Below are 25,443 nucleotides of genomic sequence, written 5' to 3'. Positions count from 1 at the left end.
CCCAGGATTCTAGCTGACGTTTCCTGCACAGATAGTGGAGGGGGTGGGGTGGGGTGGGGTTGAATTCAGGAGCCTCCAACTTGCTGGGGTAAAGGGTGGTAGTGGTGGGCAGTGAAGGTATTTAATTTTGTGCAGAGAAGTTCCTTGGCCCATCCAAGGTCACAGATGAGTGACACTTAGACTCACCCAGTGGTTGGACTATGCTTGTTGATGGGTGGGGGTCAGTGGAATCAAGCAAAATCCTGGCAGAAAGGAATTGAGGGTATATCCCTGTCAGCGTGTCACCCAGGTTATTACAGAGGACTGAGGTGGGCGGGGAGAAAGCGCAACCAGAGGCCGCAGCTGCCCGGAAGGGAGGCATCAATCCTGATGCAGGGCCTGTGCCGGGTGCACGGTGTAGTGATGCAGAGATGAGCAGCTGGAATGGTGGCAGAGCACCTGGCCACTAGGAAGGCTGATCTACCCTCTTTCCCGAACCCTGGAGAAACAGTGAGTTCTTGGGTAAAGTTGGAAAGGATGAGGCCTGATGGAAGCGTGTAACAAAATCGGGTTTTCAGCAAGACCCATCTGGAAGCCGAATGGGCTGCCGTTCCTGCCTCAGCCAGTCTGGGCAGCACTGAGCTGCTAGAGGTACTCAGGCAGTTGCACAGCCCCTCGTGGCAGGGTCAGTGACAGGAATCCAGATGGGGGCTGGTTGAGATGGAGGCCATAGCTGTTCTCTGGGGGTGGCTGGATGTTTATGGGGGTAGGGATCAGGGTGGGCATGCTGGTGGGCAAGTCCTGAGCCGTATCTGCCCCTGAAGACATGGCTAGCAGAAAGAATGGAGTTGCTTTTGGGGAACTTGATTATGGGAATTTTTTTCTGTCATCCCAACTTAGGATATAAATGTAAAATATGGCATGAGGTTTCCCTGCCATAAGAAAGGTCAGATAATTCTCCATGGTTTACTTTCCAGGTGCTTTTTCTCAAACCTTTCCCTTTTTTATTAATTTTGTGCTCTTCACAAGCTCCCTCCCCAAGCCCTTATACTGCCCTCTGCCCCTCACCTAGGGCCTGAGCCATGGAACTGGCCCTAGGGCAGCAGGAACCTGTTGTTTCAGAAGTCGGTGACCTTCGAGGACGTGGCTGTGTACTTCACTCAGACGGAATGGAATGGCCTGTCCCCTGCACAGAGGGCCCTGTACAGGGATGTGATGCTGGAGAATTATGGAAATGTGGCCTCCCTGGGTAAGGCCTCTCTCCCCCTGGGACCCAGACTCTGCCAGTTGGGGGTTCCTGGCTTATTGACCCCTGACAGGTTGCAGGTGGGGTCTGTAGAAATCCTTTACTGAGTCGGAACCCCAGGGGTTGAGATTCCTAATCCCCCTTGAGTTAGGGGCTGCTGGAAAGGGTGAATCCCAAGCCTTTATTGGGCCAATATGGGATTTTGCTGGGACTAGTGTGCACTCTTTATCCATCCTCTAGAAGTTGTGGTTTGGATACAGTGTGGGAAAAAGAAACTTACTGTTCCACAGCATTATCTTCACATTCACCCTCATCTGACCTGCGTATCTTGGTCTTTCGGGCTCACAGTCCAGGCCATTCCCAACTCCTCCCACACCTTCTCAGGCACTCCCCCCCCCCCCCCACCACAACATACACACATACACTTTCCAAGCCATTCCCCCCTTTCCTGTCGTCTTTAGGCATGGGATCCCCTACAGCTCTTATTTTCCCTTCCCATTGCCAAGACAGTTGGAGAAGAGGCTTAAGAACTCATTTCTGGGAGATTATTTACCTCTCTCTCCTCTTTCTTTCCCCCTAAACAGGATTTTCGCTTCTCAAACCTGCTGTGATATTGCAACTGGAGGGAGCAGGTGAGCTGGGGGACCCATCTCCACTGGTGGCTGGAACAGAAATAGGCTCCCAGGGTGTCTGGACTGGTAAGGGACACACAGCTGCCTTTTATGGGGGAGTTAAACTCTTTAGGAAGAAAACCAACGTTAGCAACATATAAGCATGCCACATTTATGAGCCAGCTGTAGAAAATAAAATTTAAATAATGTTGATGATTTATAGAGATATGTACAGTTGAGACCTGATTATTTTTGCAGTTTGCTGTTTCTTTGTAATTCCAAGAACAGATCTTTTTTTCAAATGCCTTATTCTAATTCTTTTCAGTTCTAATTTTGGAATTCTGCCTTTCTCAGATGAAATGAATGGATTCAGTATTTTGGGGTCCTTGCTACTTTCTAAACATTGTACACTTAATGTGATGGATGGAGAATTAACAGTCTTTTTGTACAGAAAGGCAGAAGAGCCTGGTGGTTAAAAGTACAGTCTTTGGAGTAGACTTCCCTGAGGTTCAATCCCAACTGCTATTCCTAGTTACAGGATTTCCTAGTTGTGACTTTGAGTAGGTCAGTTATTTGAGTTCTCTAAGATTCAATGTTTTTATCCCTGAAAATGGAATAATAAAATGAGAGAACAGTGCTAGTCTTGTGGGTTGAGGATTACATGAGATAATACATATTAAATGTGTAACTTATAGTGTGTGCTCAGTGAAATATTAGTTTTTATTATTTTTTTTTGTGGAGAAGACAGCTTAAGCTGTGGGAAATAAGGTGGAAGGAAGTGCTCTCAGTTCAGTGCTTCTCAAATGATGTGCAAATGAACCACCTCTGGGTATCTTGTAAATATGCATATTGTCATTTAGTAAGTCTGGCATGGGGCCAAGAGTCTACATTTCTGTTAATTCTCAGGTTCTGCCAATGTATCTGTTTCCCAGATCTTACTTGAAGTAGCAAGCTTCTCATTGGCTTAAACAGAGTAGTTGCCAGACAATTTCCCATTTCTTGTGATTTCCTATTTACTTCTCTGCGTTTGTGGTCCATAAGATTCTCTTGTGTCCTTTCAATGAATCCTCTTATTTATTTACTTAAAAAAACTTTTTTGTAATGTTTGTTTATTTTAGAGAGAGGGAGAGACAGAGCATGAGTGGGGGAGGGGCAGAGAGAGGGAGACACAGAATCCTGAAGCAGGCGCCAGGCTCGAGCTGTCAGCACAGAGCCCCATGTGGGGCTTGAACTCATGGGCCACGAGATTATGACCTGAGCTGAAGTTAGACACTTAACTGATTAAGCCACTCAGGTGTCCCATGAATCCTTTAAAGATTCAGTGGATTTTTGTTCCTTGTAGTCATTCAACCAGATGATTCCTGACAAAGGAAGACATGTTTTGCAAAATCAAGAGTTTAAAGTGCATTGCATATAATATGGAGGAAGCTCCATATAATCGTGGGTCTCCTCAAAGGAGTCTGGATTTCATTCCATAGGCAACAGACAATCCTGAAGTCTTTAAAGTTTTTGAATAACCCATCGTGATCTTAGCTGAGAATGGGAACATCAATCCAATTAGTTTGTGTTTGTTAATTGGAGTGAGGAATCAGATGGCTTTTTAGGTAGACAGAAGGGGAAGGCCTAGGGCACATGGCCCATGTCAGCCGAGTTGATTCTCTGTTAAAAAGCTTTTTCAGAAGGCCCACATAGTGACGTCTGTTTATATCTCATTTGCTACAACTGTGTCTTCTGGTCCCCCTACTGCAGGAGAGGGCAGAAAATAGTTTTTAGCTGTAGTTTTTACTGCTACCTCAAACACATTGGAGGCTGTGCTAGTAAGGAAGAAAGGGAGAATGGATACTGGTTAAGAAACCGGTAGCATCTGTCACACTGTAGGATTTGGCAAATAGAAGGTCACTAGTATAGAAAAATTGGCAAAGAATATAAATGTTTGATCCACATAAGAAGTACAAATTTAAATCAATGAAAAATCTTCACCCTCAATAGAAAGCAATGAAAAAGAAATTAAAACAGATGTTTCACCTAACATACTTGACATAGGCAGGGTGGGTCTGAAGACCCAGAGAGGGTCTGCAGGGCCAGCAAAGATGGTCCTTGGCTTTGAGCAGGACAGAAATCAAGTTGCGAGCCAGGATAAAGTGAAAGCAGAGTTTACTGAATAGCATAAGTGATAGAGTACAGCAGATGAGTGTCTGGGAGACTGAGAAAAGAAAGGAGAGTGAGTCTCTCCTTTGCTCAGGGTCTGGGGTTTCTATTCAGAATGTACATGGCACCCAGGAACTGGTCAGAACAAAGACAAGTGTCCGGGTGTCCTCCATAATTCACTTATTCCCTGCTGCCAGGGGGTTTTGGCATCAGGTGTCTAGAGTCAGTGGTCTGGAAAACATACATGACAGCCTTGCTTAGTCATTCCATAGATGTTACCACCTGTGCTGGAAGAGTGTAAAAAATCATTAACTTCTAACTCACACAGGAAGGACATACATCATTTGTTCCATAAGGCATGTACGTGGCCAAAGTGCAGGTCCTAGAAAGAATAGAAGCAGGAACAGAAGCAAGTAGTTTTTCATGGAGTCCCTTCAGTTTTCCTCGCTCATACTGAGAACAATTATAGTAAGGGATGGAGAGAATACACCAAACTGGAATAGACTTCTGGAGGTGAATGTGAATCAGTAGTCTTTCTAGAAAGTACTTTAGCGATACATATCAAAAGCCTTTTAAAAGTTTGTCCTCGATAGCCTGGAAATTCCCTCCTAGGGTGTCCTGATAATAATCAGGGATATAAACAAAGATGTACATGCTTGGAAGTTCATCATAATTTTATATAATAAAATGTTGGAAATAACCTGAATAATCAGGATAGAGATAATTGATTAAATTAACATGCCTCTTTAGGATGGAATGCTTATTTAGCCATTTAAAAAAATTTAAAAAAAAAATTTTTTTTTTTTAACGTTTATTTACTTTTGGGACAGAGAGAGACAGAGTGTGAACAGGGGAGGGTCAGAGAGAGAGAGGGAGACACAGAATCTGAAACAGGCTCCAGGGTCTGAGCTGTCAGCACAGAGCCCGACGCAGGGCTCGAACACACGAGCTGTGAGATCATGACCTGAGCCGAAGTCGGACGCTTAACCGACTGAGCCACCCAGGCGCCCCTTTAAAATATTTTTACAGAATATCTAAAGATACTGGAAAATTATCCTTATTAATGTTAGGAAAGAAAAATATTTTCATTTTTGAAAAAATGTTTTTAGAAGAATGATTGGAAGGAAAATGGTTGAGGGAGGAAATACATCAGAAGATTAGCTGTAGTTGTTGTTAGGTGGTTGTATTTCAGGTAATTTGAATTTTTTTCTTTGCATGTTTCTGATATTAGAGATGAATATTAGTTTTATAATTGGGAAAGGACCAACAGTATTTTGAAAATGCTTGCTAGGGAAATCTAGGTCATTTGGATCTTTTGAGGCAGAAATACTGGGGAAGTGGGCTTATTACATGTGGTTGAGGAGAGATGGGAGATGAAAAAATACAGGCAGCATTTTGAGGCCAATTTTAAGAGATTTGGGAGCAAAGACAGATCCTGGCTCCATTGGAACTGTAGGAATTCTAAAAAGAACGTTAGGGACTGACCACTTTCAGGATTGAGGGAGGAAGTAGAAGGAAAGACCAGGAGAATGCAGCAGTGTTCTGGAGGGGTGGGGAGAGATGGATCAAAGGGATAAAGCGGGCCAAAAGATTGTCTTTTTTTTTTTTTTAATGTTTATTTTAGAGAGAGGGAGCGCACATGTGCATGCAAAGTGGGGAGGGGCAGAAAGAGAGGGAGAGAGAATCCCAAGCAGGCTCTGTGCTGAGCGTGAGATCATGACTTGAGCCAAAATCAAGAGCTGGACGCTTAACTGACTGAACCACCCAGATACCCCTAAAGATTGCCTTTGTAAGCAGAGAAAGCAGAAGGTGAAGGAGGAATTTTAGAGAGCCTAGAGTTTAAGTTCCAAGAAAAGAAATAAGATTATTTCTCTTTCACTTCCTGGTGCTGCAAACACTTGCCACCCTCAGCGTTGCTACAAGTTGTTGGATCCTATGCCTTTTCCTTTGTAAGTAGTTTCCATTCTTATTAACCATGGACAGCTGAGAAAAAAACTGCAGCGTGTAGTAAAGTGTGGTGTGATAAAAAGAATGCTCATCTGGTGGAGAAGACCTAGGATTTTGTTCTACTGCTGTCACTTTTAACTTTTATGTTACTGGAACATCATCTTAAATCATTCATGCTCAAAACTGTACAGAGAGTGTATAAAGCACACTGGAGAAACAAGTCGCTGAAACTTCCTGTGCCAGATTGCTCGGTTTCTTGTGTATTCTTCCAGTAGTTTTCTAGGCATACATATACAAATCTATATGTATTTATTAGCCCGTTTTATTTTCCTTTATAGAAATGGAATCTAATTTATATCCGTTTCTCAACTTGTTTTTCCATTTAACAGTGTATCTTGGACATCTTTTCAGGTCAGCATATATGGATTGATTGATTGATTGATTGATTGCCAACTATATATTATTCCATCTTATGGATGAACCTTAGATTCTTTGACCTAGTGTGGCGACTGTCAAGAAATCCTGATTAACTATGATTCTTTATTACTTTTACCACCATTCTTTTTTTTTTTTCTAACATGGTTCTTACATGATATTTTGTTTTCTGTTTTTTTTTTATAGTAGATATTGAGAGCCAGACTGACAATAACTTGACAAAGGAAATATATAAAGAAAAACATAATACATCATTTGAACTTCAGAGGGACTTTTCAGAAGCCTGTATTCTAGAGAAACAGCAGGAAGTCCATTTAGTAGGAAGCATGAAGAAAGAAAACAGCAGCATCATTGATACAACGGTGAAAGACAACACCAGCCCCGTGGAGGAATGTTTCTTTAGTCAGAGTCCAAACTTCTTTCATTGTCACACCGTCACCACTGGACAGCAGCCCCTTGAACATATGGGATTGGAGAAAGGCTTCAGCTTTGATACAAAACTTATTCAGCATGAACTAATTAATTCTGGGGAAAGAACTTTTAAATGTGAAGAATTAGTGGAAACCTTCAGGTGTAACTCTCAGCATCAAAACAGCTATACTGGGGGAAAGCCCTATCAGTGTAAGGAGTGTGGCAAAGCCTTTAGCGTTAATGCAAAATTAATTTGGCATCAAAGACTTCATAGCGGTGAGAAGCCCTTCAAATGTGTGGAGTGTGGGAAAAGCTTCAGTTACAGTTCCCATTATATCACACATCAGACCACCCACAGCGGGGAGAAGCCCTATCAGTGTAAGGTGTGTGGGAAAGCCTTCAGCGTTAATGGGAGTCTGAACAGGCATCAGAGAATCCATACAGGGGAGAAGCCCTATCAGTGCAAGGAGTGTGGAAACGGCTTCAGCTGCAGTTCCGCATATATCACACATCAGAGAGTCCACACTGGGGAGAAGCCTTACGAGTGCACGGACTGTGGGAAAGCTTTCAATGTTAATGCCAAATTAATTCAACATCAGAGAATCCACACTGGAGAGAAACCTTATGAATGTAATGAGTGTGGGAAAGGCTTCAGGTGCAGTTCCCAGCTTAGGCAGCATCAGAGCATCCACACTGGGGAGAAGCCTTATCAGTGTAAGGAGTGTGGAAAAGCCTTCAGTAATAATGCAAAACTCATTCAGCATCAAAGAATCCACACAGGTGAGAAACCCTATGAGTGTACTGAATGTGGAAAAGCCTTTAGTGTCAAAGGGAAGTTAATCCAGCACCAGAGAATCCACACGGGTGAGAAACCCTATGGTTGTAACGAGTGTGGGAAAGCCTTCAGGTGTAACTCTCAGCTGCGGCAGCATCTGAGAATCCACACCGGGGAGAAGCCTTATGAGTGTAATGAGTGTGGAAAGGCCTTCAACGTTAATGCAAAACTAATGCAACATCAGAGGATTCACACTGGGGAGAAACCCTTTGAATGTAATGAGTGTGGGAAATGCTTTACTTCTAAAAGAAACCTACTTGATCATCATCGAATCCATACTGGAGAAAAGCCTTACCAATGTAAGGAATGTGGGAAAGCCTTCACTATCAATGCCAAACTAACTAGGCATCAGAGAATACACACTGGGGAGAAACCTTTCAAATGTATGGAATGTGAAAAAGCATTTAGCTGTAGTTCTGACTATATTGTACATCAGAGGATCCATACTGGAGAGAAACCCTTTCAATGTAAGGAGTGTGGAAAAGCCTTCCATGTTAATGCCCATTTAATTCGGCATCAGAGAAGCCACACTGGGGAGAAACCCTTCAGATGTGTGGAGTGTGGAAAAGGGTTCAGCTATAGTTCTGATTGTATAATACATCAGACTGTCCATACTTGGAAGAAACCCTTCGTGTGTAATGTGTGTGGGAAAGCCTTCAGGTTTAGCTTCCAACTTAGTCAGCATCAAAGTGTCCATGGTGAAGGCAAATCTTAATGAGGAGGACGTGGCAGAAAACTCTCAAGGTTAATGCAATGGATCAAGTATCATCAGATTCCCCCTGGTAGAAAACCCTGAGAGGGAAATGAATGGGGCATCTTCACATGGAAACAAATCTTTTCCATCTTTTAAAATCAAGAATGAGGACTGGTTAAAAAGTAACATCCAAAAATGAATAGCTTGTTCTATACCAACAACCAATTAGAAAGTATAATGAAAGAAAGGATCCCATTCCCAACAGCATCAAGAAAAGTGGATTTTCTTGGGATAAACTTATTATTATACACAGGTCTATGGAGAAGTAAATCTCCAGTAAGGGCCACAAAAGGAAAAATTAATGGGGGAGAGAGAGAAACCTTGTTCTTAGCCAGGAAAACTCAAGATATTCACTCTACCTAAATTTACTTCCCTTTGACAACAAGCATGTATCACTTTTGTAAAGAGGATGAACAATAAAAATTTCCTTAGAAAAGATGAGTACATTTTGTATTTTCATGGAATGGAGAAAACCTTTCCTGAGCACCATATGAAAGCTAGAAACCAACCATAAGCAAACATACCAAAACACTGAGTTTTCAAAATTAAATACATATGTTCTCAATAATTCCAAATACAGTTAAAAGATAAAGCACAAAAAGTGGAAATACCCTTGTAAGTTTTGTGATATAAAAGTTTAATATATAAAAAGGTCTTACAATTAAGAGATAAGTAATATAATAAAGCCCAGAAAATGATACTAGCAGGCAGTTTTTAAAAAGATGTAAAAATGACTAATGAAGAGATGCTCAGGCTCAGTCCTCTAAGGCGTGAAAAACCACGCACACAGTCATACACAGGGAGCCCCCAAACCTCTCTTCCACAGACCCTCCCATAGATACACTTCTGGTCACAGACACAATGTACCCTACGTATACAGAGACTGTACACTCCCTGAGGCACTGACACCTGCTGCTGCATGCTGTGTAGCTCGAGCTACCGGTGTTGGCCAGGGGTACTATCTTGAGTATTTCAAAGGCACCATTCCTGTTAGAAAGCTAATGATGTGGTGTAGGACCTCAGCAGAGTGTCCTGGGGATGCCATTGTTGTAGAAATCCCTATCCACTGCTCTGCCCCCAGGCTCCTGGGAACTAAGTGGGCGTGGAGGCAGAGCCTGGAACCCCTCAGAACATAGGAGGGAACAAGGCCTTCCCCCTGACTATCTGAACCTGCACTTCTGGGTAGTTCCAGACTTCAAAGTGCCCCAGGTCATTTATTTAGAAACAGCCCCAAAGGTGGATGGCCTGGTCACCCAGCAAATCAGCTGCTAATGTCTCTTACACAGGCCAGAAAGCCACAGCACTCGCCAACCATCCTGGTTCATGAGCAGCCACTAGTTGTGTCTTTGCAGTCCTGGCTTGCAGCAGCATCTGGCAGTTTCTCTGCTGAGGCAAAACTGAGGCAGGGATTCTAGGATAATCAGCCGCTGAGGACAATCTGGGATCTGATACCAATGTTCTATGTGACCATGGTTTCTGGGTCTCAGGCCCTTGTCAGTGCAGGGTGAGGGCTGGCAACAGAACTCAAGGCTGTTCCCACCCAGATGGTCCCTGAGGGTTTTCTCTTTCTCTGTAGGTCTGTTACTATCCAGGGCAGGTGCTCTATTCTGATACTAAGGACAAGAGGAAACAGAAAATAGATACCTGCAAAGCCTCATGAAGTCGAATGGCTCCATCAACCAGTGGTCCTGATATCCTATAGCCTCAGTGCTCATAGGTGACTCCAGCCCAGAGCTGCCTGGGCCCAGTGGAAGCCTTATCAGGACAAAGAGGAGCCATGGCACTGGAGACTTCTGTCCCCTCACAAAAGCTCTTCTCTTTTTCTGAACTGGAGCTGTGAGCCTGGAAGGGCCAGGATTAAATAAAGCCTTTGTCCCTCAGTCCCCATCAGCATGTTCTGTCCCTGCAGCACACCCTTCTACCCTGGCCTGTCACATTGGAAGGGTCCTCAGAGAACATCTGCTCCTGCCCTGTCCAGGTCAGGATGGTAAATTGAGGCTTAGAGGGAAATATGGCTGCCCAGCACCCAGCAGGTGAGGGGATGGCCTGGGGAGAGAGGCCAAGGCAGGACAGGCCTCCAATGTCATCTTGGGAACAAGAGGCCCAGCACAGCTACCCCTGGGCTATCATCCCTCTCCTCCTGGCAGAGAATTCTGAGAAGATGCCTCTGGACTCTTCTGTCCTCTCTGCCTCTGACGTCTGCATTCTCCCCAGACTACAACCCCACTCTATGTGCTATCCTGTCTCTTGATAGGGAACTGAGGACACCCTTCCCCTTGCCACAGGCCAGGGTCGACCAAGTGCTGGGGACCAGGAGATGAGCGAATCTTGGCCTTCTCCGCAAGTCCCCAGTCTACGGTTGGGAGAGCTCCCTGCAAGTCCCTTCCCCCAGCTCTGAGGCCAGAACGCAGCACAGACCACGTGGTCCCCAGCAAATCCAACTGGTCTCAAGGCTCCCGGGACTCTAGCCCCCCGTCTGAACCTGCTCTGCTGGGCCCTGGCTCCAACTGGGCTCGGGCAGCCAGCGGCCAGAGCCTCCCTCTTGCTCCAGCTCTGCCTGCAACAGCTTGCCAGTCCCCGGGTGGCTCCGGTGATCCTGCATTGTGCCTCCAGCCCCTGCCAGCCGCTGAAATCGCACAGGCACTCAGTACAGGCCCAGCCTCCAGGAAGACCTCGCGCTGCGCGGCCGATTTCCTCCAGCCCGCCACGGTAAGGGGCAGTTCGGCTACCCGTACCTCGTGTCTGCCACCCGTCCTTGGCCGGCGAGCCCCGGGCCCACGCGCTCCCAGGGTGGGGACCTGAGGCTCTGGGTCCCATCCGTCCTGGGCCACAGCGCGCGGCGTGGGTAGCCAGGTGGCAGCCTTCTCACCAGGGCACTGTTTTGGCCCCTGAACAAGAAACGGCAGGGGCGTCGGGCCTGCGTGTCCAGGGCTCCGGGACTCGCAGTTGAGAAGCCATTAGCAGCCACTGGCCACCAGCCTCGGCCCCCTGCTGCCCCCGGTGGCCATTTCGCTCACTGCAGGGCGCAAGAAGCCCGGGCCGCTCTCCAGGAGGGACTGGAAGCACAGAACCCCCTACTGTGAGGCTGCCCGGATGCAGGACCTTTCCTCCCTACCCTGATCCCAGGGGTGTTCCTGGGGCAGCCCGGTCCGAGCTCTTGGTGGAAAACTCAACTGGGGATCCACCGGTGGTGGGGGTGGGGTGGACACTACTTTAGACAACCGGCAGGCCAGAGTTGGAACGCACAGAAGGCTTAGGCCAGGGCACTGCAAGCTCTTAAAGAAGCATACTCCTCCACCGCCCCGCCCTCCCCCCGCCCCGAGAAATCTTACTCAGAGGCGCATACTGCAAACTCACCTAAGTTGAGCCCCTGTGGGAGACTGTGAAGGGGCCAGTTGCCAGTGGGCCCGAGAGTAAAGGTCAGGGGGGTTGTGCCTAAAGATGTCTTGGAGACAGGGGTATCCAAGACAGAAATCGGAATGCGTTCCACAGAATCCAAGCGTTCCACAGCAGGGCCGCGAGTGTGAGTTGGGTAGGAAGAACAATAGATAAGGGAGGTGGGATCCACAGCCCTGGGAAGGGCACATAGTAAAGAACAGTGGGTTGGGGCCTCCCCATGACAGTGGAGTTAGAGGAAGTGCAGGGACCAGGTAAACAGTGGGCAGGGGCCCAGCCCTGCGGTGTGGTGTTCTTAATACCCAGAGGAATTTCCCTGCCTTCACACTGAGCTCAGCCCAACACCACTGCCCCCTTGCTGGCCCTCCCCCCTCTCCTTCAGGTCCCCTGTGCTGTGTCCTCCACCAGCTCGCTGAGCCCTCTACCTGGAGCTTGTGTTTTCCAGCCTTACCCTGTGGACCACAAAGTCACTGGGGGTGGGAGTGGGGACAGCTTATTGGGCTGGGCAGGACCTTGCTAGTTGAATAATTTCAGTTGAGTGGATGATGTTAGTAAATCAGTAAGGGAAGAAATGTTTTGTGTCTATGTTTATATGGTTTATATACGTTTTCATCAGCAACGGGTGTCCAGGTGGATTCCCAAGGAGGGTCTAGTGCTGAAAGAGAAACTCCTGGGGTCAGGGAGCCTCCGATGAGAGCAACCATCGAGTGCGCACACTGGCCTGTGAGCGCAAGTCTTAGAATTTGGTTGCTTTCCAGTTGCCCGCCAAAGGGCTCTGCACCCCCCAAATAGAGATCTGAAGGTCGATATTTGAGCCCAGGCTTTGAGGATCCAAACAGTGACCTCAGTGTTTGCCCACTGAGTGCTGCTCCTCACTGTAACCCACCCCCCCAAACTTCCCCACCCTGTTAACGTTCCCCACCCCCCACCCCACCCCATGCTGCCATTTGACTATAGCTGGCAAGGGTGTCTGGGGGCAGGGGCACCTGCAGCTGGCTGGCTCTTCTAGGGGAGCAAAAGTTAAGAAAACCACCAGCTAAACTGCCTGGTATCTGCTGGATGAAGGAAGAGGAAAAATGCTATGGTAACTTGCGAGGCCTGTAGCTCATGACACAATGTCTGATTTTATTTTATTGTTGTAAAATACACATAATATAAAATTTACCATTTTAACTGTTTCAAAGTGTGTACTTCAGTAGCATTAGGTACATTCACAGTGTTGTGTACCCATCACCACTGTCCAAATCTCAGATCTTTTTCATCACTCCAAAAGGAACCCCATATTAAGAAATCGCTCCCGGCTCCCCAGGCCCTGGCAGCCACTAATCTGCCAATTTGCAGATTTGCCAATTCTGGACATTTCATGTAAATGGGATCATACGATATGCAGGCTTTGTGTCTGGCTTCTTTCATTTAGTGTAAGGTTTTCAAGGTTCATCCGCGTTGTATTATGGTCAGCACTTCATTTCTTTTTATTGGTGACTAACAGTCCTTGTATGGATGGACCACATTTCATTTATCCAGCCGTCCGTTGATGGATGCTTCGGTTATTTGTACCTTTTGGCTATTGTGAATAATGCTGCTGTGAATGTTGGTGTACAAAAATCTGTTTGAGCCTCTGTTTTCAGTTCTCTCAGGTATGTACCTAGGAGTGGAATTGCTAGGTTATATGGTCATTCTGTGTTTAACTTTCTTGAGGAACTGCCAAACTGCTTTCCGCGGCAGCAGCATCATTTTACATTCCCACCAACAATGCCCTGGCATTCCAGTCTCTCCATATCCTCACCAACATTTATCATTTTCTTAGTTGTTGTTGTTGTTGTTGTGTTAGGCATCCTAGTGGATGGGAAGTGGTATCTCATTGTGCTTTTGGTTTATATTTCCCTAACGACTGCTAATGTTGAGCATTTTGAACTGGTCTCCAGACTCCATTCTTGCTGCCTTCCCCTAAACTATCCACTGAAGGCCTGGTCCTTTCAAAACACAAGTCCGTTCCTGTCTCCCCCAGCTCAGAATCCTTTGCTGCTCCCCACCTAGTCTCCCTAGATTAGAACACACATCCCTGCCCTCCCTGCCCTCACAACACACTCCCTGTGCTCCAGCTCCTAGAAAATTCTCCCATTTGTTAAAATGTACTTCTCCAGAGGCGCCTGGGTGGCTCAGTCAGTTGAGGATCCGACTTCAGCTCAGGTCATGATCTCATGGTTCATGGGTTCAAGCCCCACATTGGGCTCTGTGCTGACAGCCTGGAGCCTGCTTTGGATTCTGTGTCTACCTCTCTACCCCTCCCCTATTCGCACTCTCTCTCTGTTTCTCAAAAATGAATAAACATTTAAAAAAATAAAATACACTTCTCCAAACCTTTGTACCTGCTATGCTCTCTGCCTAGAACATTCTCCCATGCTCTCCTCCCCATCCTCCCACCGCTTTCCCCACTGATGCCTCCCATCCTTCATGTCGCACACCTCACGGATCACTCATGATCTTTCACATCTGGTGTGTCCCCCTTATCTGTATTCCCCTGTCACACCCTCCCTAAGTTCATCAGGTCACACTCTCCACTCTGATTTATAATTGACAGTTCAACTGTTAGTTTCACTCCAAAGACCTAAATTCACAAGGGTCAAGGCCAGGTTTGTAGGCTCAGCCCTGTGTCCTCCCAGACCAGTGCAACCAGGGAGCAGTAAAACTGTGCTCACTGGCCACTTGGAGGGAAGGGTGGTGAGTGAGTGGGTGGGTGCACAGATGCATTTGATTGCAGTCCTGGACCCATTTTGTTTCCTTTCCTGGAAGCTCCAACACTCTGGTTCACACAATTTTGGTCCTACCTGTTGGCCACCAACCCTAGTATAGCCTGGGCTCAGGATGGGCACCTCCATCCATGGGCTCGGCAGAGGGACAATAGGGTGAAACTGTCCTTGCCCATCTTTTTGTGGTCATTTTCCCTTTCCATCTCAAACTAAATTCCTCCTGTGCCCATGACCTCAACCATTCCCAAGACCACAGGGGTCTTCCTTTATCATTTTTGTCCCTCCTTCCCCAGCCTCTGGAATATCTCCCAACCTCTTCCCTCTACCCTCTCTCACAATCTCTGTGGTCCTGTTACCCTTCTCTGCAAAACCTTCTACTTGAGTGGTTTTCAACCTTAGCTTGCATTGGAATCACAGTGGGAGGTCTGAAAAATGCTGTTGCCCAGGCTGCTTCCCTACTAATGGGAATGGGGAGGGCACAGATACCTGAGCATTGGTAAGTACCTGGGTTACCTTAACTTGCCTCTGAGCTTGGGAACCACTGTTCTTGACACTGTACCCCACAGAGGCTGCCCCATTTCTTCTTTTGTTCAAATGTCTCAGTTAAGTACTCTGTACTCTCACTTCTGTTCTCAACGTCTGACGATTCACATATTAGCATTCTAGTGTCTGGCCCAAGAATGCACAGAAACCACCACTTCCAGGCTGCTGAAGCCAAATGGCCCCCTGTTCCTGGCATTTTCCATCTCCCTGCAGCCTGGAAGAGGGCTGTGTGGGGTTGTGTGAACCTGGCCTCAAACCCTCACTCCAGCCCTTCCTTGCTGTGTGATCTTGAGCAAGGTACTTAAACTCTTTGAACCTCATTTTCCTTAGATGGGGCAGCCGAGAGGGGGCAGTGATGACACAGAGAAGCATGCCCAGTGCCCAGCAATGCAGCCTATTAGGATCCAGACCCTATGCCTCTGCTGGCAACTCTCTCCTCTGTGGGCTGCCTCACTGCACAGGGGACTTCCCACTGGCCTCTCTCGCCTCTCTTTTTCTTTCCTCTTTGGTAGGCCCTAAGAATTGCTCACCCTCAGTGAGCATTTACATGAAACCTGGCCTCTTCAAAGCCCTCTTAAACCTCCAGGTCTGATCTCAGCTTTAAGAAGGATGTAATCTTGTCATCTCCATTTTACAGATGTGAAAGCTGAGGCACAGGCTGGCAACCGAGAAGTGGCAGGCCTGGGCTTCAAATCAGGAGTTTGATGGAAGGGTTGGGCTCCTCACCATTTTGCTTGCTGCTTCCCCCTTCAAGAGAGGCCCAGGCTTCTCTGGACCCTCTGTGTTCCCTTTCTAGATATTGCCAAGTTTTGTAGATTTACATGTAGAGGGTAAAATAGAGAAGCTTCTAGAATAAAACAATGGAGAGTATTATCATGGTATTGAAGGCAGAAAATATTTCCTAAATAAGACAAAAAAAAAAAAAAGACTAACCTTAAAAGAATAGATAAACTGGACTGAATTAAAATTAAGAACTTCCATTCATCTACAGACACCATTAAGAGCTAAAAGGCCAGCCACAGGTTGGCAAGAGACACAGGCAGTGCACATGTTCTGCCAAAGGATTCATACCCAGAGTATAGAAAGAGCTCCTATGATTCAGTACAGCTCTCTCTCAAGCATATTTTTAAAAATCAGATAGGCCTGGCTTTGGACCCTTGCTCTCCCACCTGTTCAGTGAGACCCTGGGTAAGTAAGTCTCTGTGATGTTCTGACCCCCCGAATTAATTCTCATATTTCCAAACTAGCAATAAAATCCATGCCTCACTGCTGTGTGTTTCCTGTGAGAATCAAAAAAGGGATAACTCCCCCAAAATGGTCATGCATCAGCTCGGGAATTACATCAACCACCCTCTGTCCTGCCCTCTCAAATCAGAGCTCCCTAAGGACTTGGGCCATGTCTTAGCTTGATCACTGGTCCTTGGCACCATGCTCAGAGTACGTGGGAGTGTAACTTTGACGCATGAGTGGACAAGGAACAACATTCTTGGATGAAGGAACAGCATAGGGAAGTATGAGGATGGAAAGGTGCAGTCAAGTTCTTTTGGGGTCAGGTTAGGGTGCAGTCAGGGAAAAAGCGAGAACAGGCTGAGCCTGGATGGTGACAGATCTCAAATACTGGGCCAAGGATAATGCCAGGCATTATCTGGGAGACCACAGGCAGTAATAAAATTTTTGGGGATGAGGGGTGTGTTAGTGAGGGGGAAAGAGAAAGGGAGAGACAGTAGGTTTTGGAGATTAGGAGTCAAAAGATTTCTTTGTGGACAGCAGCCATTTCAGAACTGCTGCTTCAAAAGAAGGAAGCCAGCAAATGAGAAAGGAACCAGAGTGGAAGAGAGTGTGTTCAATTGGAAGGGTGAGCAAGAGGCGGGGGGGGGGGGGGGGGGAGGGGGGGGGGAGGAGCAGGAGGGGATCCAGCTTCACTGCCATTCTCTCCTGCAGGAGGGGACCACCAGACTGAGGGGCTGGCAGTGGTTCTCAAATGTGGCACCCAGGAACCTGTTAGAAAGGCAGTCTCAGTCCCCACCCCACACCTACAGAATCTGAGTCTCTGTGGCGAGGGGGAGGGGTGCGGGGGCTGCACTCCAGGTGTCATGGATGAGGGGTGCCTGAAAAGAAAGGCTTCCCTGGTCTTCCCTTCTAGTGGCCCCCTTCTCCTCCCATCAAAGCCCATATTGGCCTCAGCCCCAAACCAGCCTTCAATCCCAAAGAGATTCACCAGAAGACATGAATCTAAACCAGCTCTTGGGGACAGCTCTACCCAGTTCTCGGCCTCTGTGCAAATGCTGGCTCTAGTGGGCGGCCCGAACCCGATCCAGAGACTTCCCCCACAACAGTTTCTGGCTCCATCTTGCCTCCTGCCTTGACCTTACTTGGCAGACCTCCATCTTATCTCTCTTCCAAGGACACAGGGTCTAATTGGAAATGGCAGGTTGTGGCCACGCCCACCCGGGAATTGAGGAACCATTCAGGTACCATTCAGGGCCAGGACACCTGACCCAGGTTCTGACCCAGGGCTTGATTATCAATTAAGCTAAGGTTTAAAAATAGCAGCAGTTCACGGAGGGGGCTGTGCCTGAGTGTGGGAGGAAAGGTTTCAGCACCAGTGAGGTCTCCGTTCTGCTGCTGCCTTCCCTTCTCTGGGGTTTGGCTTTCTGCCTTCCAGGGTGAGTTTCCAGCCATGGGGATTGGTGAGTGCTTGCCTTGTGGGCAGGATGGAGCCCCAGCACTAGCGTTTTGTGTGGAACCTGGGGTAGGAGTTGCTTGGTAAGGGGTGGGGTCTCTACATTTGCAGCTCTGGGGATAGAGCAGAGCGGGGTTCGGTGATAGTGACTCTTCCTTCTGCTCTTTCTAGAAAGCCTTGTCTTACTCTTAGGGTGAAATCTTCTTCATCTGTGAAATACTGGCTAAATGGCCTCACTGCCTTTAAGCTTTACCCAAGGGCAGCTCGCTGCCAGTCCCCGCTTGCTCATCCTCGTCACGCTGGCTGGGAATGTGGGTACTCTGGGCCTCCACCCTCAGCAGGGTGAGCCAGCCCTCGTGGCCCATTTAATGCAGGCTGAAGGCGTCAGGATGAATTGGTTAAATTATTTAAACAAGTAACTGAGCATCACAAGGACCCCAAATTATCATTTGGGGGAAGGTGAGAAAGATGGATTTGGTCAAGGAAAAGATTCAAGGTCTAACTATTTTACATTTAGATTCCAGGAGCCACACAGATGCAAAAACTATCCCAGGTTCTACGGTGGCCAAATCTTCCATTCTTCTTTCCTTTGGGTCAATTTGCATTCCCAAAGACGACTGCTTTTCCTGATTTCTTCTGTGCATACAAACATATGCAAAGATAGGTTCTAATTTCCATCCTTCTTTTCCACCAAAGCTGCTATTATGCACATTTGTCTGAACCTTAGATCCACCCCTCCCCTCCTTAACACACCTTGGATTTTTCTCCAGTCCTTAAAGATGTGTCCTTATTACATTTAACAGTTGTGTAGTATTCCACAGAATGCATATACTGTGACATTTCACCAGTCCCTTCCTGTGGCCACTGGATTTTTCCAGTCATCTGCTGTCACAAACAGTGCTGTGCTGCTTCTGCTTGTACAGGTGTCCTTTTTGTGTATATTTAAGTGCACCTTCAGGCTAAATCCCTAAAAGTGGCAGTGTTAGGTAGGAGAGTAACCACATTTGTTTTTTAATTTTTTTAAATTTATTTTTGAGAGAGAGAGAGAGAGAGAGCGAGTGAATGGGGATGGGGCAGAGAGAGAGGGAGACACAGAATCTGAAGCAGGCTCCATGCTGTTAGCACAGAGGGTGATGCGGGCCTTAACTCCATGAACCACGAGATCATGACCTGAGCCTAAGTCGGACCCTTAACCCACTGAGCCACTCAGGTTCCCCAGGTAACCAGTTTTGTAAAGACAGTAGATATTTGTCGTCCTTCTCATGGAGAGGCAGGAAAGGAGACTGTTTAGAGCCAGACAGGGCGGGATTTGAACCTTTTCCCTGTGCTTTCTGGTTAAATAACCAAAGTTGAGCTTCGGTTTTTAAAATCTGTGAAATGTGGCTCACACGGTTGTGAGGAGTGTGTTTGGTTCAAGGCTAAACACATAGTAAGAGCTCAACGTGTTCAGAGGAGTGGAGTCTGGAGATACAACTACATCTTCCCAAAGGCAGGCAACCTGGCCTCTCTGGGGTGACCATGGGGCATTTGTGGAGGGTGGGTTCTGAGAACCAAGGACTGAGCTTGGTCATCCAGGCATGGTCTCCATAGACAGGGGAAGACCCCCTCCCCAGACCACCTCTCATTTTTTGGCTGAGCTTTTGCTCTTCTGTGTTCTGGAACGCTGGGTCTCCCCAGGCCTGTCCAAGGGCTTGCTGTTGGGTGGCCTGGGGGAAGGCAGATGGTCTGTTTTAAATCCTCAAAGGTCTGGTCCCTGGCACAGTCCGCGGATAAATGCACTCACTGCCATTTAATGAAGGTCTGCCAGTAGCCTTGCATAATTCTGAATATTCTACACGGGATTCCATTTAGTTCTCAGAATGACCATATAGGGTGGGATAGATGAATGTCCCCACCAGCAAACTGTGGTTGTGTGACCTTGCTCCATCCAAATGGAACATCATGTCTGCATACTGCCTTCGGGGATCCCCTGAAGGCAGGGAAAGCGCCTGTGGCATGAGTGGAGTTTCCCGTTACCCCATGTTTACACTGGGGGTGAGTCCTCATCTGAAAGGTATATTGCCAGATTAAAGGGTGACTCGGATTTAAAAGGACTGGAAATGCCATCTGTCTAGATGGGTCTAGGAAAAACCCAACACCTGCTACTAACATCTCAAAGTGTCTGTGAGAAACGTTCACCCTTGACACCATCACTGCCAGCATTTAGGGTAAAATATTAGTCGGCCACCCGTCTTTTGAATCCTCTCACCATGAGAGGTGTTCTCAGAGCCTCCTAAACAGGCCCTGAATGCTGCACATCTGTGTCTGTGCATCTGTTCTCTCTTGCTACAGGGGATCAGGACGAACTGGTAACCCCAGGAGCTGTTTGATGGACTCATTTCTCAAGCCCAAAACCGGGTGGCTCAGACACTTGATTGATCTAAGAACATGAATAGAGAGAAGGAGGGGGCCTCGTTTAGTACACTCAGAATTTATGATGAACCAGAGGAGTGGAGGAACGTGCTAGAAAGCTCTGGCATTTCCTCCCAGCATGAGCACCAAGCACAATCCCAAGCAGAGGGGGAGTATGGGATGCCTCAGCAGCCCCCGGCTCCCCAGACATCGCATGGCCCGGTTTATCAGGAGACCAGCTCTGGGACCCCACAACAGTGGGTCCTCCAGCCTCTGGACAGATCTGAGCTCCAGGCCAGCTGGCTTTCTGAGGCGGAGCCAGAAGCAGCAGCAGAACTGGATCGCAGGTAGGTCTCCCCTTGAACAAGACTGGTGGTGGGAGAGGGGATCCCAGCACAGAGCCCTGCATTTCATGCGCTGTCCCCTCTCTGCTCTCTATGTGTCGTAGCTTCCTGCCAGGACCCGAGTGTGGTAAGTCCCAGGTGGGATGCGTGGGCAGGGAAGGTGGGGGACAAGACTCAGGCCTGGTGTCAGGACAGCGGCCCTCTCCTTGAATCCTGCGGTTCTGTTGCTATCCGTTGCCCCTCTCTGTGAGCGGGTGGGTGTTGATATTTCCCTGCAGGCCAGCCTTGCCCCTCGCCACCTCCCAGTGAAGAAGTCTGGTCATTCCTCAGGGCAATTGTAAGTGTGTTATTTTTCCAAACTTGGGATCTTTGCCTTCCCCTGCCCTGCCCCAAATAAGAAGCTAGTAAGAAGAAGGTGAGGGCACGCAGTGTGTCCTCATTCTCTCTCTCTCCCTTAGGCAGTGGTGGTGGTGGTGGTGGTGGGGTGGTCCTGCAGCTCCCTACTTCTTCTGAGCTAGGCTACCCTGCCCTCGTCACCAAGATGTAGGGCCCTCAGCTCACAGTGTCACATCTTCGAAAGCTGTGTCCTCAGGGGGCTGTGCCGGGTCCTGCTCTTCCTGCTGGTGCACAGAATTGTCTCAAAATGTGGCTCTGTGTGTCAAGGAGGGAAGCCTGGGCACCATGTGGCTAGTGCAGGAGGATGTCTATGGTCTGGGGTCCCCAGATAAGAACATGGTTTCGCCCCGGGTGAGAGAGGGCTGTTGGGTGAACAGTTAGGAATTCAGTCAGCGGATCGGCAGGCTGTGGATGAGAGTAGGCTGGGGCTATGCCCTTTGATGGCCGCCTACCTTCTCCTGTCCCTAGCCTCCCGTTCCTGATGAAGTGGTGGTCAGGCAGAGAGCCCCACGGGAGTCCTGGAAGGTTGGCAATGTCCGCCATGGAAAGAAGGTCTACGCCATTGCCATCAGCGGCTCGACTCACCACGTGTACACGTGTGGGCATGGCTACATTAAGGTGTGGGACGAGAGCGCTCTGCATGCCTGCAACAAGGCCCCACAGGCCCAGCTGGACTTCCAGGTGAGGGATGTTTGGGATAGGCTTGGGGAGCCCGGGTATGATCTCTGGCCTGAGACTCTGACCCCGTGCCTTAAGGTGGTGATGTGAGGGTGGGAACTGTCCCTGCAGGACCATCAGAGCCGTGTCCTCGCCTGCAAGCTGCTGCCTGATGAGCAGAGCCTGATCACTGGGGGTCTGTCCCGGAACCTGACTCTTTGGGATCTGGCACCCACGCCTCGCGTCAGGGCACAGCTGGCCTCCACAGGCCCCATGTGCTATTCCCTGGCTCTCTCCTCCAATGCCCAGATCTGCTTGGCTTGTTTCAAAGGATTTGTTGAGATTTGGGACTTGCAGAACCAAATCTTGATCAGGTATGACCTAGGGGAGGGCTTGACAGTAAGGTGTTTGGGAAAGCCTGTGTCCCTTTCTGGACAGCGCTTCCCCGCTCTGTGCGGTAGGATCAGGGGAGTCTGTGAGGAGAAGATATGGTGGGGGGGCACTCCTGGGGGCTTCCTGGGCCCAGAACTTCCCAGTGTTTAACCAGTGCGTGAATCTCTATGAGTTGTTTTCCCTCCAGGAAGCACGAAGTCCCTGAATATGGATCCCGATGCGTGGACATCGCAGGCAATAAGTTCTGGACAGGAGGTGAAGACGCCAGCCTGTATTCCTGGGACCTGAGGAGCTACCAGAGGGTGCAGGAGCACCATTTCCGGCATGAGGTGCCAGGGCTGAGGGCAGTCATGGTGGCTGGGAGCTGGGGGTCCTGCAGGAGGAAGAGCCGGGTTTCAAGAGGAGACACAAATGATGGTGTTGGCAGCTTGGAGCACTGACTCTAGTCCTTTTTCTTTTCTTTTCTTTTTTTTTTTAATTAAAAAATTTTTTCTTAACGTTTATTTTTGAGAGAGAGAGAGTGAGCGCTAGCAGAAGCATGGGAGGCACACACAGAGAGAGGGAGACACAGAATCTGAAGCAGGCTCCAGGCTCTGAGCTGTCAGCACAGAGCCCAACACGGGGCCTGAATCCATGAACTGGGAGATCATGACCTGAGCTGAAGTTGGACACTTAACCAACTGAGCTACCCAGGCACCCCTGACTCCAGTTTTTTTCCCAAATAGATCCTCAGCATTACCCATGACCCCAGTGAAGAGTGGGTGCTAGTAGGCTTGAGAAACAGTGACATCATAATCCTACACACGCACCGGAGGGAGAAGTTGAAGATTTTCTTTAACAAATACATCCACCACCACAACCTCAAGTTTTCCTCCTGTGGTGAGTTGAAGCCAGGTGACACCTCTAGGGGCCCTGTCACACCATGGGGTGTCTACCTATCTACAGAATCTGGGCCCAGCCTTGTTGCAGGGTCTGTTCCTCACCCTCCAGCCCCAAGCGCAGCCAAGCCAAGACCCAGGTGTCGACTCTCCTGCCTGCTGCTCTTGCCTCTGCACCCACCTACGCTTCCCCACCGCTTCCTCTCCTGCTGTGGTCTGGCACCCTGTTTGTCTTCTGTCCCCCTCCCTCTCCTTTCTGGCTCTCTCTGTAATGGTGCCTTCCTACACAGAACAGCAGCCTGAAGACACAGGCAGGCAGAAGAGACATGAAATCCCATCTGATTGTCCTTTTTTTTGTTCAGTGATACTGACCATGATCCCACGTGTAGCAGGAGGGTAGGACCAGACGAAGGAATGGCTTGGGTCTTATCTCTGATTTTTATACATGGGGAAACTGAGGCAGAGAAGGAGTTGCCCTTTCCCTAGTCCCCTTGGGAATGAGGCTGGGATTGGAATGCAAGCTTGGTGTCTGGCCTCTCCATCTGCCTTTCCTTTGCCAGGGAGCTATTTTGTGACCACGCTGGATGAATCGATCCATTGCTTAACCGCACCTTCTCTACAAAGGTTGTTTCAGGTATTGGGAGGAGGGATGGGCACACCCAGGCACTCAGAGCTCATAGCCTCAGATCCATTATGTCAGGTCCCAAGGACAGTGCTGGAAAGTACCTCTGGGGTGGTATCTGGGCCGTTTAATACATCAAGGGGAATGAGGACCCAAGGTCCAGTGAACTCATGGGCTTCACCTTGAACCATGAGACCTGCCCTGTTGTCTCCAGACTGAGGCTCAGGTCTGTCCTTAGCCTTGACACAGCCCTAAGTGAGGCCTTCATCTCTGGCCCGAGCCTGGCCCCTGCCTGTAGTCACTCTTGGCTTCTCTTTCCTTGTAGGCAGAGGAGTCTACAGATATCCTGTGTTGTGATGTGTCCTCTGACAACCAGTATCTGGTCACAGGCTCCAAGAACAGTGCCACCGTTTACCAGCTCTTGTATTGAAGGTTGGCGTGCCGTGATCCTGCTGGCGAAGACCCAGGGAAGGTCAGCAGGTAGAGCAGATGACCACTTCCATGCCCTGGATACCTCTACCTTAACCCTCGATGGACCGTCATCTGTCCATTCCCCCCGCCCCTGGCACACGCTCAGCCTGTGCTCTCAGGTTTTTATGAGATGGCTTAGGGGTTTTTCCTTTGTTATTTTTCTACCACTGATTTCTGGGTTTGGGTGGGGAAACCTGACTTTATAACTAACAAAATAGAAAAGCAAAAACCAAAATGGCCTAAGATGTGGTTAGTTTTTCCAGATAACAAACTTAGGGTGATGGATTGCTTATGCCCCCACTCAGCAGCTTCCAGGATGTGGAAGGAATTTTAGACCACACTTAGTTTTGTTTGTAACTTTTTGGAGGGGGGTCAGAGAATTCTTGGAGCCTTCAGAAAGCTCAAGAAGAAACCTATTTACCTGTGTAAACTTTCAGACTGTATTGGGGTGTCATTAGACCACCAACACTCAATTCTTTTTTTTTTTAATATTTATTTTTGAGAGAGTGGGAGAGAGAGAGTGTGTGTGAGCGAATGAGGGGCAGAGAGAGAGGGAGACAGAGGATGCAAAGTGGGCTTTGCACTGTCAGCAGAGAGCCTGATGTGGGTCTCGAACTAAAAAACCACGAGATCATGATCTGAGCAAAAGTCGGGCGCTCAACTGACTAAGCCACCCAGGCGCCCCCAACACTCAATTCTTGATCCAGGTTAAGAGTCCATGAGCTGGTCTAACCATATCCCAAGGAAGGGCTCTCTCTCTCTCTCTCCTTTTAGCAACTGCTTGATGATACCTAGTTTTATCTGAATCTTTGAAAGGCCTGCTCTTCATTCTGGCTTTCTATAATATTCCATCTGGCCCTCTCCAGGCAGAAAAAGCCCATCTCCTGAAATCAAGCCATATCGGCCTGCTTTCTTGCTCATTCTGATTCTTCACTTGCTGGGTGTTGGCATGGCTGAGACAGTTGGCCTCCCACTGAAATTTGTAGCTTGTGTCACTGGGAGGAGGCATGAATGTGCCGTTCTTTACTTTGAGATATTGTCAGGCACCTAGTTCTTGCTGATGAATCATGAGTGAGAAATGAGTTCCATTCCTGGACCGAGGCTAAAGGAGTACGGGGGTCCCCTCCAGGTTCTTGATCCCCTTCTACTAGCTCAAGGCAAAGACATGGAGGCCCTTGGGGATTGCAGAGCCGTGCAGTGGAAGCATCCTGTGTACATGAATCAAACATGGAGAAAACTGCTGGCTTTGGACTATGCTGTGGAAGAGAAGCTGGTGTTTGAGCTGTTAGACATTTTGGAATCTATTTGTTACTATTGCCTTGGAAACAGCAGACTTACTTAAGGGGCCAGATAGTAAATATTTTAGGTTTTGCCATATGGTTTTTGCCCCAGTCCCTCAACTCTGCTGTTGTAGCATGAAAGCAGCCATAGACAATAGATAAATGAATGAATGTGGCTGTGTTCCAATGGAATTGTATATATATAACAGGCAGTGGGACAAATTTGGTGTGCTGGTCAAAGTCTGCCTACCCCTCCTATAGCCAGAGTGCCTC

The 25,443-nt window shown here is 48.2% G+C and overlaps 2 protein-coding genes across 23 annotated transcripts in view; both read left to right on the top strand.

Moving 5' to 3' along the window:
• Window positions 1-8,802, top strand: part of ZNF23 (zinc finger protein 23) — a 32,999-nt gene extending 24,197 nt beyond the window's left edge. For 12 of the 21 annotated variants that reach the window (XM_027076141.2, XM_053211317.1, XM_053211315.1 and 9 more), the window contains 3 exons: window positions 1,102-1,228; window positions 1,810-1,923; window positions 6,553-8,802. In XM_027076141.2, the coding sequence (XP_026931942.1) occupies window positions 1,102-1,228; window positions 1,810-1,923; window positions 6,553-8,327 (2,016 nt within the window). In that variant the 3' untranslated portion in view covers window positions 8,328-8,802. Of the gene's footprint in view, window positions 1-1,051; window positions 1,229-1,809; window positions 1,924-5,895; window positions 5,934-6,552 lie in introns of all 21 variants that reach the window. The other 9 variants (XM_053211323.1, XM_027076154.2, XM_053211322.1 and 6 more) reach the window with 5 other exon arrangements.
• Window positions 8,803-8,942: 140 nt separating this feature from the next.
• Window positions 8,943-24,452, top strand: TLE7 (TLE family member 7). 2 transcript variants are annotated; one of them, XM_027076163.2, is made up of 10 exons: window positions 8,943-11,075; window positions 20,070-20,476; window positions 20,578-20,600; window positions 20,752-20,810; window positions 21,338-21,550; window positions 21,659-21,900; window positions 22,107-22,248; window positions 22,645-22,798; window positions 23,358-23,421; window positions 23,745-24,452. In XM_027076163.2, exons 2-10 carry the CDS (start codon window positions 20,166-20,168, stop codon window positions 24,094-24,096), a joined length of 1,560 nt encoding a protein of 519 aa, XP_026931964.2. In that variant the 5' UTR covers window positions 8,943-11,075; window positions 20,070-20,165; the 3' UTR covers window positions 24,097-24,452. The 2 variants fall into 2 exon arrangements, with proteins under 2 accessions (XP_026931964.2, XP_014943844.3); XM_015088358.3 differs by having other exon boundaries at window positions 23,358-23,431; window positions 23,745-23,992.
• Window positions 24,453-25,443: the final 991 nt, after the last annotated feature.

The sequence above is a fragment of the Acinonyx jubatus genome, chromosome E2 (assembly GCF_027475565.1).
Source record: "Acinonyx jubatus isolate Ajub_Pintada_27869175 chromosome E2, VMU_Ajub_asm_v1.0, whole genome shotgun sequence".
In the NCBI taxonomy this organism is placed as follows: domain Eukaryota; kingdom Metazoa; phylum Chordata; class Mammalia; order Carnivora; family Felidae; genus Acinonyx; species Acinonyx jubatus.
This window is presented reverse-complemented; position numbering and strand designations above follow the sequence as displayed.